The following is a 19622-nucleotide window of genomic DNA, read 5'->3' as shown; positions in this document are numbered from 1 at the left end:
TCCATAGATCAATTTGGGAGAGCATATCTATATATAATAATTGAGTATTCTGACCCATGAATGTGGTATTTCTCTGTTTATAATTGGGTCCTAAGAATGTCTTTCAAAATTTTGATATTTTTCAAGGTATTATTCTTATATACCTTTGTTTTAGATTTGTTCTTAGGTCTTCATCATTTTTTTTATACTATTATAAACAATGTGTCTTCGATTTCAGTTTCTTACTGTTTGTTGCTGGTATACAGAAATACCATTGATTTTTATAGATAATTATTTTGTATCCAGCACCCTTGTTAAATTCTCATTAATTCTGATTATTTGTAGATTCTTTTATGTCTTCTGTATACACACCGTCATCTGCAAATAATAACAGTTTAGTTTCTTTCTTTATGATCCTTATATCTTTTATTTATTTTTCTTGTCTTACTCTGCTGGCTAGGACTTCCGGTACAATGATGAATAGAAGTGGTGATAGCGGGGCATCCTAGTCTTGGTGCTGATCTCAAAGTGAAAGCTTTCGACGTGTCACCATTAGGTATGATGTTTTCTGGAGGTTTTTTTGTAGGTACTTTTTATCTTTCAAGGAAGTAAATTTCTATTCCCAGTTTCCTAGGAGGACATTCTTCCTTTTAATCATCAGTGTGGATTGCGTATTCTTCAAAATTTTTGTGCATCTGAGGTGATACTTACTTTTTAAAAAATTCTGTTAATGTGAATAATTACATTGGTTTAATATTAAAATGTAAATCAGTGTTGCACCTAGGGTGATCAGCCATCCTGATTTGCCTAGGCATATTCTAGTTTTATCACTGAACACTTTGCGTTCTAGGAAACCCCACCAGGATGGTTGTTTGCACTACTTATATTCCTTGTGTAAACCAAACTTGGCCATGGTGTTTACCTCTATATTGTTTGGTTTTCTAATACTTGGTTTAGGATTTTGCATCTATTTTCATTAGTGACATTGTGCTGTAAGTTTTTTCTTACACTGATCTTGTCCAGCTTTGCTATAAAGATTGTTAAAATGATTTGGGGGAATGTACCCTCTTTCTGTTTTTTGGAGGGATTTATATAGTCTAGGAAGGGTATCTTTGCTGAATGTTTAAAGATTTTACTGAAGAACCTCTTTGGATTTGATTGCTTGCAGAAAGGTTTAAACTATTGATTCACTTACTGTAGCACTTATGTGCTTATTCAGTTTTATTCTAAAACAAAATGACTGTTACACAACAGTTGTGCTTATTCAGTTTTTGTTAAAAATATCACCCGTGACATGTTATACTTTTTCTAGGAGTTGTCTGTTTCATCTAAATTTTCCTCATCTTATTGGCATATTGGTTTTAATATTAAGTTTTGAATGCCCCTGAAGTTTTTACTGATATTTTTCATTCCTGACTCTCCTTACTGCTGCTTTGTCCTTTCCTCTTTTTTTCTTGATCAGGTCTTGCCAGGGATGTACCAGTTTCAATCAGAACCAACTATTGCCATTGTTTATCTTCTCTTTTAATTTTTTTTCCATTTTACTAATTTATGCTCCTTACAATTTCTGATGTTCTCCTTTGGTTTTATTTTATTGTTCCTTTTCTGATTTGTTAACTTGGATATACATATTATTATGCAGACTTTTTTTTCCCCCCTAACGCAAGGATTTAAGGCCTTTGCATCTAATGATTTTAGTATGGTATTCTATTTGTTATTCCTTAGTTTTTCATTATAGTTCTTCTTAGGCCTGTGGGTTAATTAGATATAAACTTACTACTTGGACATCGGGATTTTCTTGTTGTCTTTCTGTTGTTGATTTCTGTTTTATTTTTTTTATTTTTTATTTTATTTTTTTTTTTTTAAGATTTTATTTATTTATTCGACAGAGAGAAATCACAAGTAGGCAGAGAGGCAGGCAGAGAGAGAGAGTAGGAAGCAGGCTCCCTGCTGAGCAGAGAGCCCGAGGTGGGGCTCGATCCCAGGACCCTGAGATCATGACCTGAGCGGAAGGCAGAGGCTTTAACCCACTGAGCCACCCAGGCGCCCTTGATTTCTGTTTTAATTATGTTGTCAGAAAATACTTTGTGCTTTTTTCCTTTGAATATATTTGCACTGTCACCTGGTGGTTAGTTAAATTTTGAAATATTTGTGTTGGAAAAGAACGTGTTTTCTGCAATTGTATGCTGCCATATAAAATTTTTAAATGTATTGTGAAACTTGTCTGCATTTTTACTGGGTTTTGTTTCCTTGTTAGGTGAATTACTGAATAATTTATTTTTGAGGTGAGTTTCTTCTAGACAGCAGAGATTTTTTTTTTATTCACTCTGCCAGATTCAGTCCTAATATTTTACATTTAATGTAATAATTTAATGTGAGAATTATTACATTTAATATAAATGATATGACTTGAGCCTACCATTTTATTATTTGTTTTATGTTTCTTTTCTCTGTTGTTTTTTTGTTTTCTTATGGGTTACTTGAATGTTTTTTAGAATTTCATTTTTACTTATTTATAGTGGTTTTGAGTACATTTCTTTATAGATTTTTAGGGGTTACTATAGATATTACATTATATTTATAACTTATCACAGTATTGTTGACTTCTATTTACATTTGCTTTTAAATAAGCCATCTCATTGTGTCACCTGTAGTCCAGTTTCTTCCTTCCTTCCTTCCTTCCTTTTGGTCTTGCTTGTTTTGTGCTTTCTTTTCAACTTAAAAAAAAGTTATGCTCAGAGGACTGAATGAAGCTTATAATTAAGCCTGCCTGACATTATAGAATTTAAGTGTTAAATATGTCTATGTTTATGGGGTAGTGGTATGGTAAGACTTTAGTTTGTACTTCATATGGCTAAATGAGCTTGGCTTTTGGTAGTAACTCGTAGAATGAATGTATCTGTATATGTAGGTATGTGTATATATATTTAAAGACTTCTTTTTTTTTTTTTAAAGATTTTATTTATTTATTTGACAGACGGAGATCACAAGTAGGCAGAGAGGCAGGCAGAGAGAGAGAAAGCAGGCTCTCCAAGGAGCAGAGAGCCCGACACGGGGCTCGATCCCAGGACCCTGGGATCATGACCTCAGCCGAAGGCAGAGGCTTTAACCCACTGAGCTACCCAGGTGCCCCCCCCCCATTTTTTTTTAACAGAAGTTTAGAGTTCATAGCAAAAGTGAGAAGAGGGTACAGAGATTTCCCATGTACTCCTTGCCCTCCCAATGTGCAAAACCTCCGCCATTATCAGCATCCCTCATGAGAGGATACATTTATTATAACTCATGAACCTGACATGATAGAATCACCCAAAGTCTGTGGTTTACTTTGGGATTCAGTCTTGGTTTTGTACATTCTGTGGGTTTGGAGAACTGTTTAATGACATGTACTCATCATTACAGTGTCATACAGAGTATTCTCAATGCCCTTAAATTCTTCTGTGCTCCACCTGTTCATCCTGTTCCCTCTCTCCAGCCCCTGGCAATCACTGATTCTTACTGTTTCTTTGGTTTTGCCTTTTCCAGAATATTGTAGAATTGGGAATTATACAGTATGTAGCCTTTCACATTGGCTTTTTTCACTTAGTAATATGCATTTAAGTTTCATCCATTCTTTTTATGTTTATAGAGCCCATTTCTTCTTAGCATTAAATAATATTCCATTGTCTGGATGTAATACTGTTTACCCTTTGCCTACTGAAGGGCACCTTGGTTGCTTCCAAGTTAGTAATTATGAATAAAGCTCCTATACATATGGTTTAGTATAGACACACGTTTTCAGCTCCTTTGGGTAAATACCAAGGAGTATAATTACTGAGTCATATGCTAAAATTATGTTTACTTTTTTTTTTTGTTCTTTTTTTTTTAATAAATTTTTTTATTTTAATAAACATATAATGTATTTTTATCCCCAGGGGTACAGGTCTGTGAATCGTCAGGTTTAGACATTTCACAGCACTCATCATAGTCCATACCCTCCCCAATGTCCATTTCCCCACCACCCTCTCCCATCCCCCCTCCCCCCCGCAACCCTCAGTCTGTTTCTTGAGATTGAGTCTTTTATGGTTTGTCTCCCTCCCAATCACATCTTTTCATTTTTTCTTTTCCTACCTCCCCCCAACCCCCCCGCCTTGCATCTCCACTTCCTCATATCAAAGAGATCATATGATAGTTGTCTTTCTCCGATTGACTTATTTCGCTAAGCATGATACCCTCTAGTTCCATCCACGTCGTCGCAAATGGCAAGATTTCATGTCTTTTGATGGCTGCATAGTATTCCATTGTGTATATATACCACATCTTCTTTATCCATTCATCTGTTGATGGACATCTAGGCTCTTTCCACAGTTTGGCTATTGTGGACATTGCTGCTATAAACATTCGGGTGCACGTGCCCCTTCGGAGCACCACGTTTGTATCTTTAGGATATATACCCAGTAGTGCAATTGCTGGGTCGTAGGGTAGCTCTATTTTCAGTTTTTTGAGGAACCTCCACACTGTTTTCCAGAGTGGTTGCACCAGCTTGCATTCCCACCAGCAGTGTAGGAGGGTTCCCCTCTCTCCGCATCCTCGCCAGCATCTGTCATTTCTTGACTTGTTCATTTTAGCCATTCTGACTGGTGTGAGGTGGTATCTCATTGTGGTTTTGATTTGTATTTTCCCTGATGCCAAGTGATGTGGAGCATTTTTTCATGTGTCTGTTGGCCATCTGGATGTCTTCTTTGCAGAAATGTCTGTTCATGTCCTCTGCCCATTTCTTGACTGGATTATTTGTTCTTTGGGTATTGAGTTTGCTAAGCTCTTTATAGATTTTGGATACTAGCCCTTTATCTGATATGTCGTTTGCAAATATCTTCTCCCATTCTGTCAGTTGTCTTTTGGTTTTGTTAACTGTTTCCTTTGGTGTGCAAAAGCTTTTGATCTTGATGAAATCCCAATAGTTCATTTTTGCCCTTGCTTCTGTTGCCTTTGGCGATGTTCCTAGGAAGAATTTGCTGCGGTTCAGGTCAAAGAGGTTGCTGCCTGCATTGTCCTCAAGGATTTTGATGGATTCCTTTCTCACATTGAGGTCCTTCATCCATTTTGAGTCTATTTTCGTGTTTGGTGTAAGGAAATAGTCCAATTTCATTTTTCTGCATGTGGCTGTCCAATTTTCCCAGCACCATTTGTTGAAGAGGCTGTCTTTTTTCCATTGGACATTCCTTCCTGCTTTATCGAAGATTAGTTGACCGTTGAGTTGAGGGTCTATTTCTGGGCTCTCTATTCTGTTCCATTGATCTGTGTGTCTGTTTTTGTGCCAGTACCATGCTGTCTTGATGATGACAGCTTTGTAATAGAGCTTCAAGTCTGGAATTGTGATGCTACCAACTTTGGCTTTCTTTTTCAATATTCCTTTGGCTATTCGAGGTCTTTACTGGTTCCATATAAATTTTAGGATTATTTGTTCTATTTCTTTGAAAAAAATGGATGGGATTTTGATAGGGATTGCATTAAATGTGTAGATTGCTTTAGGTAGCATAGACATTTTCACAATATTTGTTCTTCCAATGCAGGAGCATAGAACATTTTTCTGTTTCTTTGTGTCTTCCTCAATTTCTTTCATGAGTACTTTATAGTTTTCTGAGTATAGATTCTTTGCCTCTTTGGTTTTTTTGCCTCTTTGGTTTATTCCTAGGTATCTTATGGTTTTGGGTGTAATTGTAAATGAGATTGACTCCTTAATTTCTCTTTCTTCTGTCTTGTTGTTGGTGTAAAGAAATGCAACTGATTTCAGTGCACTGATTTCATATCCTGACACTTCACTGAATTCTGTACAAGTTCTAGCAGTTTTGGAGTGAAGTCTTTGGGTTTTCCACATATAGTATCATGTCATCTGCGAAGAGTGATAGTTTGACTTCTTTGCCAATTTGGATGCCTTTAATTTCTTTTTGTTGTCTGATTGCTGAGGCTAGGACTTCTAGTACTATATTGAACAGCAGTGGTGATAACGGACATCCCTGCCGTGTTCCTGACCTTAGCGGAAAAGCTTTCAGTTTTTCTCCATTGAGAATGATATTTGCGGTGGGTTTTTCATAGATGGCTTTGATAATATTGAGGTATGTGCCTTCTATCCCTACACTTTGAAGAGTTTTAATCAGGAAGGGATACTGCACTTTGTCAAATGCTTTTTCAGCATCTATTGAGAGTATCATATGGTTCTTACTCTTTCTTTTATTAATGTATTGTATCACATTGATGGATTTGCGGATGTTGAACCAACCTTGCAGCCCTGGAATAAATCCCATTTGGTCGTGGTGAATAATCCTTTTAATGTACTGTTGGATCCTATTGGCCAGTATTTTGGTGAGAATTTTCGCATCTGTGTTCATCAAGGATATTGGTCTATAATTCTCTTTTTTGGTGGGATCCTTGTCTGGTTTTGGGATCAAGGTGATGCTGGCCTCATAGAATGAGTTTGGAAGTTTTCCTTCCATTTCTATTTTTTGGAACAGTTTTAGGAGAATAGGAATTAATTCTTCTTTAAATGTTTGGTAGAATTCCCCTGGGAAGCCGTCTGGTCCTGGACTTTTGTTTGTTTGGAGATTTTTGATGACTGTTTCAATCTCCTTACTGGTTATGGGTCTGTTCAGGTTATCTATTTCTTCCTGGTTCAGTTGTGGTAGTTTATACATCTCTAGAAATGTATCCATTTCTTCCAGATTGTCAAATTTGTTGCCATAGAGTTGCTCGTAGTATGTTCTTATAATTGTTTGTATTTCTTTGGTGTTGGTTGTGATCTCTCCTCTTTCATTCATGATTTTATTTATTTGCGTCCTTTCTCTTTTCTTTTTGATAAGTCTGGCCAGGGGCTTATCAATCTTATTAATTCTTTCAAAGAACCAGCTCCTAGTTTTGTTGATTTGTTCTATTGTTTTTTTAGTTTCTATTTCATTGATTTCTGCTCTGATCTTTATGATTTCTCTTCTCCTGCTGGGTTTAGGCTTTCTTTGTTGTTCTCTCTCCAGCTCCTTTAGGTGTAGGGTTAGGTTGTGTATTTGAGACCTTTCTTGTTTCTTGAGAAAGGCTTGCACCGCTATATATTTTCCTCTCAGGACTGCCTTTGTTGTGTCCCACAGATTTTGAACCGTTGTGTTTTCATTATCATTTGTTTCCATGAATTTTTTCAATTCTTCTTTAATTTCCTGGTTGACCCATTCATTTTTTAGAAGGATGCTGTTTAGTCTCCATGTATTTGCGTTCTTTCCAAATTTCCTCTTGTGATTGAGTTCGAGCTTCAGAGCATTGTGGTCTGAAAATATGCAGGGAATGATCCCAATCTTTTGATACCGGTTGGGACCTGATTTATGACCCAGGATGTGATCTATTCTGGAGAATGTTCCATGTGCACTAGAGAAGAATGTGTATTCTGTTGCTTTGGGATGGAATGTTCTGAATATATCTGTGATGTCCATCTGGTCCAGTGTGTCATTTAAGGCCTTTATTTCCTTGTTGATCTTTTGCTTAGATGATCTGTCCATTTCAGTGAGGGGAGTGTTAAAGTCCCCTGCTATTATTGTATCACTGTCAATGTATTTCTTTGATTTTGTTATTAATTGGTTTATATAGTTGGGTGCTCCCACGTTAGGGGCATAGATATTTAAGATTGTTAGATCTTCTTGTTGGACAGACCCTTTGAGTATGATATAGTGTCCTTCCTCATCTCTTATTATAGTCTTTGGCTTAAAATCTAATTGATCTGATATAAGGATTGCCACCCCAGCTTTCTTCTGATGTCCATTAGCATGGTACATTGTTTTCCACCCCCTCACTTTAAATCTGGAGGTGTCTTCGGGTCTAAAATGAGTTTCTTGTAGGCAGCATATTGATGGGTTTTGTTTTTTTATCCATTCTGATACCCTTTGTCTTTTGATTGGGGCATTTAGCCCATTAACATTCAGGGTAACTATTGAGAGATATGAATTTATTGCCATTGTATTGCCTGTAAGGTGACTGTTACTGTATATTGTCTCTGTTTCTTTCTGATCTACTCCTTTTAGGGTCTCTCTTTGCTTAGAGGACCCCTTTCAATATTTCCTGTAGAGCTGGTTTGGTGTTTGCAAATTCTTTCAGCTTTTGCTTGTCCTGGAAGCTCTTTATCTCTCCTTCTATTTTCAATGATAGCCTAGCCGGATATAGTATTCTTGGCTGCATGTTTTTCTCGTTTAGTGCTCTGAATATATCATGCCAGTTCTTTCTGGCCTGCCAGGTCTCTGTGGATAGGTCCGCTGCCAATCTAATGTTTTTACCCTTGTATGTTACAGACTTCTTTTCCCGGGCTGCTTTCTGGATTTTCTCTTTGTCACTAAGACTTGTAAATTTTACTATCAGGTGACGAGGTGTGGACCTATTTTTATTGATTTTGAGGGGCGTTCTTAGCATTTCCTGGATTTTGATGTTTGTTCCCTTTGCCATATTAGGGAAATTCTCTCCAATAATTGTCTCCAATATACCTTCTGCTCCCCTCTCTCTTTCTTCTTCTTCTGGAATCCCAATTATTCTAATGTTGTGTCATCTTATGGTGTCACTTATCTCTCGAATTCTCTCCTCGTGGTCCAGTATTTGTTTGTCTCTCTTTTGCTCAGCTTCTTTATTCTCTATCATTTGGTCTTCTATGTCACTAATTCTTTCTTCTGCCTCATTTATCCTGGCAGTGAGAGCTTCCATTTTTTATTGCACCTCATGAATAGCTTTTTTGATTTCAACTTGGTTAGATTTTAGTTCTTTTATTTCTCCAGAAAGGGCTTTTATCTCTCCGGAGAGGGTTTCTCTAATATCTTCCATGCCTTTTTCGAGCCCGGCTAGAACCTTGAGAATTGTCATTCTGAACTCTAGATCTGTCATGTTACCTATGTCCGTATTGATTAGGTCTCCAGCCTTCGGTACGGCCTCTTGTTCTTTTTTTTGAGGTGAGTTTTTCCGCCTTGTCATTTTGTCCAGATAAGATTTGCTTTCTCCTGCTGTGGAATTCCGCTGTTCTTGGTGAGCGAAGTTGGTCTTGTCTGGGTTTCTTGTTGATCTTCTGGGGGAGAGGCCTGTTGTAGTGATTCTCAAGTGTCTTTGCAGCAGGCGGAATTGCACCGCCCTTGCCAGGGGCCGGGCTAAGGAATCCGCTTGGGTTTGCTTTCGGGAGCTTTTGTTCCCTGAACGCTTTCCGTAGAGTTCCGGAGGACAGGAATGAAGATGGCGGCCTCCCAATCTCTCCGCCCGGAGGAGCTGAGAGCTTGGGGTTCCGCTCTTCAGTGCGCTCTCAGAGCAAAGCGCCCAACAGCCCCACCGCCCTGGCTTGCGGTCGCGCCTCGAGGAAAGCAGTCAATTGGTGGAGCTGGAGAAAAGCGCCGGGTCGCTTTTGTCTCCGTGGCCTCCGGCCGCGCTCCGAGCCCACCCAGCCTGCGACCGGCACAAGGTAACCCTGGGCTTAGAGCTCACTCCTCGGCTTTGTCACTGTAGCCGGCTTCCCCTCTCTAATTACCTGCGAGCTCTGCGGCACTCAGACACCCCCAGTCCTTCTGTGACCCCGCGGGACCTGGGGTTATGCTGACCCCGCCTGGGTTTCCCTCCAGTTTAGCCTCTGGAGCGATGTCTCCCAGTGGAGCCGACTTTTAAAAGTCCCGATTTTGTGCTCCGTCGCTCCGCCGCTTGCCGGGTGCCGGCCCCTCCCCCCAGGGTCTATCTTCCCGTCGCTTTGGATTCACTTCTCCGCAGGTCCTACCTTTCAGAAAGTGATCGATTTTCTGTTTCTGGAATTGTTGCTCTTCTTCTCTTCGATTTCCCATTGGATTTGTAGGTGTTCACAATGGTTAGATAAGCTATCTAGCTGATCTCCTGCTACCCGATGTCGTCTCAGCGTGCTACTTCTCCGCCATCTTCAAATTATGTTTACTTTTAAAAGAAATTGCCAAGTTGTCTTCCAAAGTGGTTGTACTGTTTTTCTTTCCCGCCAGGAATAAGTGTGAGTTCCTATGGCTGCACATTCTTGTCAGCATTGGGTGTTGTCATTGTTCTGGATTTTGGATTCTCTAATAGATATACAGGGGTATCTCATTATTGTTTTCATATATATGTTAAATTTTGCTACTCTCTTTTTTTAACTCATTTTTCTGAAAGTATACCAGTATTCTTTTGTTCAGATTTGAATATGTCAGATGATTGAAGTAGTCTTGGTAGCTACAATTTTTTTTTAATATTTTATTTATTTATTTGACAGAGAGAGAGATCACAAGTAGGCAGAGAAGCAGGCAGAGAGAGGAAGGCAAGCAGGCTCCCCACTGAGCAGAGAGCCTGACGTGGGGCTTGATCCCAGGACCCTGGGATCATGACCCGAGCTGAAGGCAGAGAAGCTTTAACCCACTGAGCCACCCAGGCGCCCCTTGGTAGCTACAATTTATCCTAGTTATATAGGTTTATATTTTAAAAAAAATTTTTAAGATTTTATTTATTTATTTGAAAGAGTGCATGCATTCGAGAGAGAGCAGAAGTGGGGGGAGAGGCAGAGGGAGAGGAAGAAGCTGATTCCCCGCTGAACAGGGAGCCCCAATACAGGGCCCAATCCCAGGACCCTGGGATCATGACTTGAACTGTAGGCAGATGCTTAACTGACTGAGCCACCCAGGCATCCCTAATTGTATTAGCTTTTATTTTATTTATTTATTTATTTATTTATTTATTTGACAGACAGATCACAAGTAGGCAGAGAGGCAGGCAGAGAGAGAGGAGGAAGCAGGCTCCCCACCGAGCAGAGAGCCCGATGCGGGGCTCGATCCCAGGACCCTGGAATCATGACCTGAGCCGAAGGCAGAGGCTTTAACCCACTGAGCCACCCAGGTGCCCCTGTATTAGCTTTTAAAAAACAAAATTCACACACTAAGTTTAATACTTTAGCCTATTTTTCTCAAATCATGAGCACAGGTCAGATAAATAAGTACCAGTGATACCTGTGTGCAGCAAAGGAAATAAAAGGAGGCTTCTTATTTTCAAATTCTTTTACATTTTAGTCTTCTGAAACTTCACTTTTTTTTTCTTTTTCTTTTTCTTTTTTTAATTTAGAGAGAGATTGAGTGGTATGCAAGCAGGGGAGGGGACAAAGGGTGAGGGAGAGAGAATTTCAGCAGGCTCCATGCTGAGTATACAGCATGATGCAGGGCTCAGTCTCTGACCCTGAGATCATGACCTGAGCCAAAATCAAGAGTCGGATGCTCAATCGGCAGAGCCATTCAGGTGCCCCTGAAACTTTATCTTTTAAATTTAAATGTTTTTAAAATTTTCTCTGGGTTTTGGCACATCATGCTGTGTTTAGAATGGCCTTGCTATTAATATAGGCTAAGGGTTGAGCTTCAAGCATTTCTCCATCATATGTATTTATTATTATTTTTAGTAACCCCCAAACTCATGAGGATATGGTCTAGGGTGGTTTTGGTTATTATCACAAGTAATGATCAGTATTCATTCAGATACTGGTAGTTCATCTTTGTAGACTTTTCTTGTATATCCAAAACATTTTTGGACTCTGATTCATGCTTTTTTTCTAGATGCTGCTGCTCCCAGTTATGAAACATGTTTGAAGGGTGAATTTAGATTAATTCTTCTTTCCACTTCCTTTAAATTGTTCTCCTTTGTCTTTCTTCTCCTTTTTAGTACTATCATGTCTTGCATTGATGCCTGAAACAATTGCTTCCCTTATATTCATCACTCTGCTCTTACACTTCTGGTCACCAGATGTGTGAGTGATTTTTTTAAAAAAATATTTAATTAATTAATTAATTTGATGGATAGAGATCACAAGTAGGCAGAGAGGCAGGCAGAGAGAGGGGGGAAGCAGGCTCCCTGCTGAGCAGAGAGCCCGATGCGGGCTCGATCCCAGGACCCTGAGACCATGACCTGATCCAAAGGCAGAGGCCCAACCCTCTGAGCCACCCAGGCACCCCTGTGTGAGTGATTTTTACACTAAGCAATTCTTCAGTTCTGTGTGGACACCAAGTGAGTGTCCCCCAATTCAGTTCAATTCTGATACTTTTCTACCTGGTGTTTGCTTCAGAGTCCACAGGTTAATGACTCAGTCTTACAAGGCTGATGCCACTTCAGATGCTAATTGCAAGTCCACCTTGTCACCTGTTCTTTGGACTGACTATAAATTAGAGGTTCCTATGACCTCCTCTTTGGGTTTGATAATTTGCTAGAATGGCTTACCAAACTCAGGAAAACAGTTACTTGCTGGGATACCACTTCATTATAAAAGAATATACAGCTCAGGAACAGCTAGATGGAAGAGATGCACACAGCAAGGTATACGAGAAGGGATGTAGAACTTCCATGCACTATCAAGGTGTGCCACCCTCTCAGCATCTCCATGTGTTCACCAACCTGTATGGTTGGTTCCCTTGGCAACCAGCCCTCATTGGGGATTCTGTAGGAGCCCTTAGCCACCAGGCATGTCATTAAGTGGACGGAAACTTAACATCAAGGGTTTTAGGAGCTGTGGACAGGAGCTGAATGAAGACCAATTATATATTTTTTATTATAAATCACAGTATCACAGTGCCCTAATACTTAGCCAGACCCCCTTAGAATCTCATTAAATACAAATGCCTCAAATTTAGTATGTGCTAAGTGATTTCCATTTCTCTAAACTGTTACAAACTTTTTTTTGTCTTGACACTTTTCTAGACTTTTTTACATAGGTATGTTGCGTCATCTTAAGTTCTCTATCTTAGGGCAGCATTTGTATCTTACTAGTTTAATCCTTTATTTTTTAGATTTTATAGTATTTTTTTTATATTCCCTGGATTTTTGATTGTCAATAAAATTATTTTCTTCAAAAAAATAAGTTTACCTCAAGCAGCATCCATATATAATAGTAGATGTGGTGTCCAGCATAAGCTTTGGGTTACTAAGAGGATGGGGCATTAGAGTTTACTATTTTGGGATTTCAGGTGATACTGGAAAATTTTCTCTGGTGTTTCAAGCTCAAAACTGGAATGAAATTATTAATATGATCTTAATTATGTATTATGTATCACACCAGCGATATTGGCTATCTCTGGATGTTGATATTATAAATGTTGATTTTATCTTTCCTTTAAACGTATTTTTTAGAACAGTCATTTTAAAGACTCTCAGCATTTGTTTAAATAAGAATTTGAAGAGTGGAGCATTTCAAGGTAATTAATGAAAAAGGTTAATTGGTGACCATGGGATGCTTTTCTGAGTTAGAGATTAGGATCGCTGGTGTTGAAAATATGCATGAACCAAAAGGCAAAAGACAAGGGGTGTCAGTGATGGTAGGAAATGACCGGGATGTTTTATAGATGGCTAAGATCAGTAGAGTGATTTCACTGCTTGGATTGAGCCAGATCAGAGTGGTTTGGAGTGGAAGACTAATTTTTGGAAATGGACATGGGGTGTGAGAGTATTTATCAGTTGATCAGTTTTTATTTGAAAGAGTTCTGAGACAGACTGTGTCTTTGAGGGAGAGCAAGGTTTCGGTTAAAGTGGGAATATGGTATGAAAAATTTTAGGGCACAGAATAGTTTATTAAGCTGGATATAAGAGTTGAAAGCATTTGACAATGCTAATTACTTTTTTTACACTCTCTCCCCATTCGTCCATGGTTTCTCTAATAGTATGCTGTGTTGTCTTTTGGTTTTGTGGCTACCATTTTGTACTTCTTGATAGTAATGGAGAACTGCTCTTTCTTTCTTTGTCCATCTCTTAAAAATTGGTGTTCTCCCTACCATCTTGCTTTTTATTTATTTATTTATTTCTCATTTCTGCTGACTGTACTGGTGACATTGGATGATTTAATTATCATAGCTTCAGATTTATTATTCTCCTTTCTCATAGCTTATATGTCTTCAGTGTATTATTTTTTATCCTGTTTATTCTCTTTCCTCATGGTTTTCCCTAGCAAAATTCTGTTAAGTCCTTCAAGGCTAATTTACTTTCATTTCATTTACTTACAGATCTAACTTCACTTATCCAGTTGCCTCTCTCCTCTTTCCTAGTTTTCCATCTAGGTTAGAAGCAGCCTTACCTTAAATTCTGTACGCATACCATCATCATAATATTTACTATGATATTTCAGTTGTTGGCTTACTTGTTAGTTCTCTTCCCTAGACTGAGTTCCATGAGGCCAAGGGCTATAGTTTTCTTTTCTTTCTTTCTTTCTTTTTTTAAATTAACATATAATGTATTATTTGTTTCAGAGGTATAGGTCTGTGATTCATCAGTCTTACACAATTCACAGTACCCGCTATAGCACATACCCTCCCCCATGTCCATCACCTAGCCACCCTATCGCTCCCACTCCCCTTCCCTCCAGCAACCCTCAGTTTCCTGAGATTAAGAGTTTCTTACGGTTTGTCTCTCTCTCTGGTTTCATCTTATTTCATTTTTCCCTCTCTTCCCCTGTGATCCTCTGTCTTGTTCCTGAAATTCCTCATATCAGTGAGATCATATGATAATAGTCTTTCCCTGATTGACTTATTTCGCTTAACATAATACCCTCTAGTTCCATCCACATTGTTTCAAATGGGAAGATTTTTTTTGATGGCTGCATAATATTTCAGAGAGTGTGTGTGTGTGTGTGTGTGTGTGTGTGTGTGTGTCTTACTTATCCATTCATCTGTTGATGGACATCTGAGCTCTTTCCATAGTTTGGCTAGTGGACATTGCTGCTATAAACATTGGGGTGCACATGCCCCTAGGACTATAGTTTTCTAAATCCTGTTCTTCCCACTGCTTAGTAAAATGCTTAGCACTGGTAAATATTTGAATTAAGAAGTTACCAGTTGTATTACCAATTATGTATGGATTATCATAGAAGAGAAGGTGCTAATGTTAATAAACCTTAGAAGTCTGTTTACCCTTTCTAGTCATGAAAGAAATGAAAAGTTAAATAATGAGGTGCTGTTTTCAAGAAGTACTATAGCATAATGAGTAACAGCAGGAATTCTGGAGCAAGGGGACTGCCATAATTTGAATACTATTTCTGCCACTTAGATGCTGTATGATCTTGGTCAATTCACCTAACCTTTCTATGCTTTTCATTTTCCTAATGTGTAATAGTACCTATGTCACATCTTATGATAAATATTACACAAGTATTCATAATTGTTATTTTATACTTTAAAAATTGGTTCAATGTATTTGGTTTAGATTAAGACAGCCACTTATAGATACTGGTGATAGAAATTTAAATTTCTGTCGTGTTTCTGGGAAGCCGTTTCACATAGTGAAGCTTTCCTAACTCTATTTTTGGTTGAATAACTTCATTTTTAAAAAAATTTTATCTTTTTTAAAGATTTTATTTATTTATCTGACAGAGAGCGAGATCACAAGTAGGCAGAGAGGCAGGCAGAGAAAGAGGAGGAAGCAGGTTCCCCGCTGAGCAGAGAGCCCCATGTGGGGCTCCATCCCAGGACTCTGGGATCTTGACCTGGGCCAAAGGCAGAGGCTTTAACCCACTGAGCCACCCAGGTGCCCCGAATAACTTCGTATTTATTTATTTATTTGTTTGTTTGTTTGTCAGATAGAGAGAGAGAGAGAGAGAGAGCGTGAGCGTGAGCGAGCACTGGCAGACGGAGGCAGAGGGAGAAGCAGGCTCCCTGCCGAGCAAGGAGCCCGATGTGGGACTCCATCCCAGGACGCTGGGATCATGACCTGAGCTGAAGGCAGCTGCTTAACCAACTGAGCCACCCAGGCGTCTCAATAATTTCATTTTTAATAATCTTTTAATAAAAATTGAAATGCAGGCTTATGCTCCAGAATTGCTCAGGCAACAACTTGAAATCTCTAGTAAGAGGATAATGGTTAAATACATTGTTGAGGGGCACCTGGGTGGCTCAGTGGGTTAAGCCTCTGCGTTTGGCTTGGGTCATGATCTCAGGGAAGCAGACTCCCTGCTGTGTAGGGAGCCAGATATGGGGGATATGGGCTTGATTCCAGGATCTTAGGATCACGACCTGAGCGGAAGGCAGATGCTTAACTGACTGAGCCACCCAGGTGCCCCAGATGAAGCATTATCTTAAACATGTCTTAAAAAATGCTTAAGAGACAAATGTTAAGATGCTAACTTATGATTGCTTTTGGTTAGTGGGATTTAACCTCTGTGAAACTAATTTTTATTTTAAAATGGAGTTAATAACTGACATGCTGACATTAATTGCTACCAAATGAGGTAATTGGAAAGTCGTTGTATGTTTCCTATTTTTATTAAGTCACACTGTCAATTTTGTTGATCATTTTTATCTGAATAATGAATAAAGTCATTAAGTTTCTCTGTATTTTTTAACATAGAACTTGCAGCTCTTTTTGTCTGCAGTTTTTCATTCCTGCAGTCTATTGTTACTGTCCAGTTTTCTAGAAATTATTTTCCAAGTGTAAAGTTATTTTATGATCATGGTGATGCCAGTGTGATTTGGTTTAAGCTTTTTATCTAACCCCCTCTCTATTTTGTCTGCAGCAACTAGAACAGATCCAGAAGGAGCTGAGTGTTTTGGAAGAGGATATTAAAAGAGTGGAAGTAAGAAATCAGGAATTTCTCACATCTCTATCAATTTTCAGTTTCATGAAATTGTCACTTTCCCTTTAAATTACTGCATTGAATTTATGGGATTTGTTTCCGCTATATAAAATATAACAGATGTTACTTAAATTTTAATTCTGTAGAAAAAGCGTTCTGAACACTTTATGATAAAATGTATTCTAAATTTGTTTTCTCTGCTTTATTGCCATAATTATTCTTGGGTAGATTGAAAAAATCATTTAATTTTCTTGGTATGGTATCATAGTAACTTAAATCAACTCCTGCAAAACCCTCGATTATCATTAAAATTACAATGTCACAATTCTTTTACTAAGTAAATACTTTTTTATGTATCTACTGTGCTAAGGTTAATTTACAAAGAGTTATGAAAACATGTGAATAATAATCTAGGTATTTATAGTATAATTTACTTACAGAAATCAATAGGAAGATCTCTTGGAGGCTCATAGGTTATTATGTTGTGATATTATTTTCTGAACTTCATTTAAATTTAGTGTGTGTTTTAAATTGTTCACATGTTGTAACTTTCTTTTGCTGATATGTAGACATGTAAAATGATCTTAAGTTTAATATTTTGTGGAAATTCATTATCCCATGTGGCATTCCTAACTTGTTACTACTATGCTTATGTCCCATGTTGGCTGTGTTACTGAACTGAGCTTGGATTAAACAGATGTAATTCTACCTGATTATGTGTCTTTAGTGGCATTTTAGAATTTCTGCTTTCCCATTAATCAGAATAGCACATAAAAAAGACCAGGTTGTTGGTTTGATTCGGAGGTGCATAATTTATGCAATAATGGTTGATTAAGAGACTTCTCCCTCTGAGGTAGTGTGTTAGACTTTAAGTCATTATTTTATTTTATTTAAAGATTTTATTTATTTATTTGACAGACAGAGATCACAAGTAGGCAGAGAGGCAGGCAGAGAGAGAGGAGGAAGCAGGCTCCCTGCTGAGCAGAGAGCCCTAAGTCTTTATTTTAAAATGGTAATATTTGAATCAGGATGACTGTTACTTAATGCTTTCAGAGGATGTTTTTAAAGTAAACACATACCCTGTTTGTCTGGACTTCAGAGAGCTGAACCTAATGCTTCACGTACCATACTGTCATAGTTATCTTAATATTTATCAATGGGTTCTCTTTTGGATTAATGATTAGCTTATTGTATAATATAGTACATCTCATTTGAAATATTTACATTTGTCTTTTTCTGCATTTGGTGGCTTCCTTAGTGATGAACAATATTTATTAAAGAGTTTTTAGTTCTTTAAGAATGTGTACCATTGGGGCACCTGGGTGGCTCAGTGGGTTAAAGCCTCTGCCTTCGGCTCAGGTCATGATCCTGGGGTCTTGGGATCAAGCCCCGCATAGGGCTCTCTGCTCAGCGGGGAGCCTGCTTCCCTCTCTCTGTCTCTGCCTGCCTCTCTGCCTACTTGTGACCTCTGTCTGTCAAATAAATAAATAAATCTTTAAAAAAAAAAAGGCAAAAAAAAAGAATGTGTACCATAGAAAAAGTTGTCTTTCAACTTTTAGATATCTTGCTTTTGTGCTCTGTGGAGAGGAAGCCTTGAGAAATAGGGATGTTGAGAAAAATGTGACTGATAAAAATCTAGGATTGGAAGGGAATGTAATATATCTCACTTATCTGACTTACATATCTTCTGTTTGGAGTGTCCACTATAACTCAAATAATTGTGTTTTCAGGAAATGAGCGGCTTGTACTCTCCTGTCAGTGAGGATAGCACAGTACCTCAATTTGAAGCTCCTTCTCCATCACACAGGTACAAAGTTTCAAACTTGTGATTACTTAGGATTTATGTTGCAAAATGCACATATGGTACTAGTCCTTGGGAACTTTTCCATATAATGTACAAAACCCCTGAGAAATTGCTTTTGGTCATGATCTAGAAATGAGATTCAGATGGCCCATCTGTTTCCTTAATGCTTTGAATTTTCATGCCACGAACAGCAGAATTATTGTAATATTATGAATTCACTGTTGGATTAAAAGTTTGGTGAATTTCTTGAAATAATAGTAGCTTTAAATATCTTGTGAGTTAAAAGCAAATGACCTTAAAAGTCTATAATTTGAGAAGATGAAAATGGTAGGTAATATTAGGGAGAAATTTGATAAAGTAAAACCTTGGGCTTTCCCCCTAAAAACTTGGGTATTTTCTTCATTACTCCGTGCTCTTGATTTGTGTTCTTTTCTATATGCTCTGTTAGAACAGGGATTGTATTTGTCTTGCTCGTGATTGTTTCCCTGGGTTTTAGAGTAGCAGTAATGACTGGCCTTGTTCATTAAGTATTTGTGAAGTACAGTAAATGTCCATGGTTCTTCTAGCTCTGAAGTTCTCGTTCATGAAATATATTCTACCTAAAATTGGAATTTGAACTTTCTGCTTGAAGTGTTCAAAGTAAGAGCAGTTTTACATGTTTTTATCTTGCTAATCCATTTAGGATAATGGCTCAGTGGACTCTTTTCAAACAACTAGTTTTAGAATAAGATGTGAATTGTTAGGCAGTTCAGTGCCACTACAAGTGATTATAGCAGCCTTCAAAACCTGTGTCAGTTTAGGAAGGCTGTGGTGGATCTAGCATGGTATGATCTGTGGAGAGAGGGGCACAGGGGACCTTCTAGTTAATGAAGGTTCCTGGGTGTTTGATATTTTCCTCATTAACCATTTATGGAGAATCCTTGTGAGTTCTAGTGGATTCTAGAGTCATATTAGCTGTGTAATTCAACTTTTTTCCTTTATATTTTGTTTTCTTTAAAACACTTGGGAATGACCCAGTCTGTGGGATATTGTTACCTTTAAGTTAATGCTCACTTTCTGAAATACATGGGATCTTTGTCAGTGGAATACTATGTGAGTGTATGCAGGTAAGCAAAAATTGTCATCCCACAAAATATTCACTGACAGTTCCCATTGTCCTCTCTCTTGTTTAATGGTAGCATTTCTTTCTGTTTGTCCAGGTTTTTGTTATTCAGTCTCTCACTGGTGGGTTTTAGTAACATGTGACAATATAGTGTTATATTAATTTAACTGGCTCTGTTTATTGAA

At 38.1% G+C, this 19622-nt stretch overlaps 1 protein-coding gene across 2 annotated transcripts in view; it reads left to right on the top strand.

Annotated features, from left to right (window-relative positions):
• Nucleotides 1-19622, top strand: part of COP1 (COP1 E3 ubiquitin ligase) — a 267982-nt gene that overhangs the window by 51185 nt on the left and 197175 nt on the right. For both annotated transcript variants that reach the window (XM_080823959.1, XM_080823960.1), the window contains exons 7-8: nt 16472-16531; nt 18262-18338. In XM_080823959.1, the coding sequence (XP_080680085.1) occupies nt 16472-16531; nt 18262-18338 (137 nt within the window). The remainder of the gene's footprint in view (nt 1-16471; nt 16532-18261; nt 18339-19622) is intronic.

Source organism: Martes martes, assembly GCF_963455335.1.
Source record: "Martes martes genome assembly, chromosome: 15".
In the NCBI taxonomy this organism is placed as follows: Eukaryota; Metazoa; Chordata; class Mammalia; order Carnivora; family Mustelidae; genus Martes; species Martes martes.
Note: the sequence above shows the minus strand (reverse complement) of the source record. Positions and strands in the feature narration are given on the sequence as shown.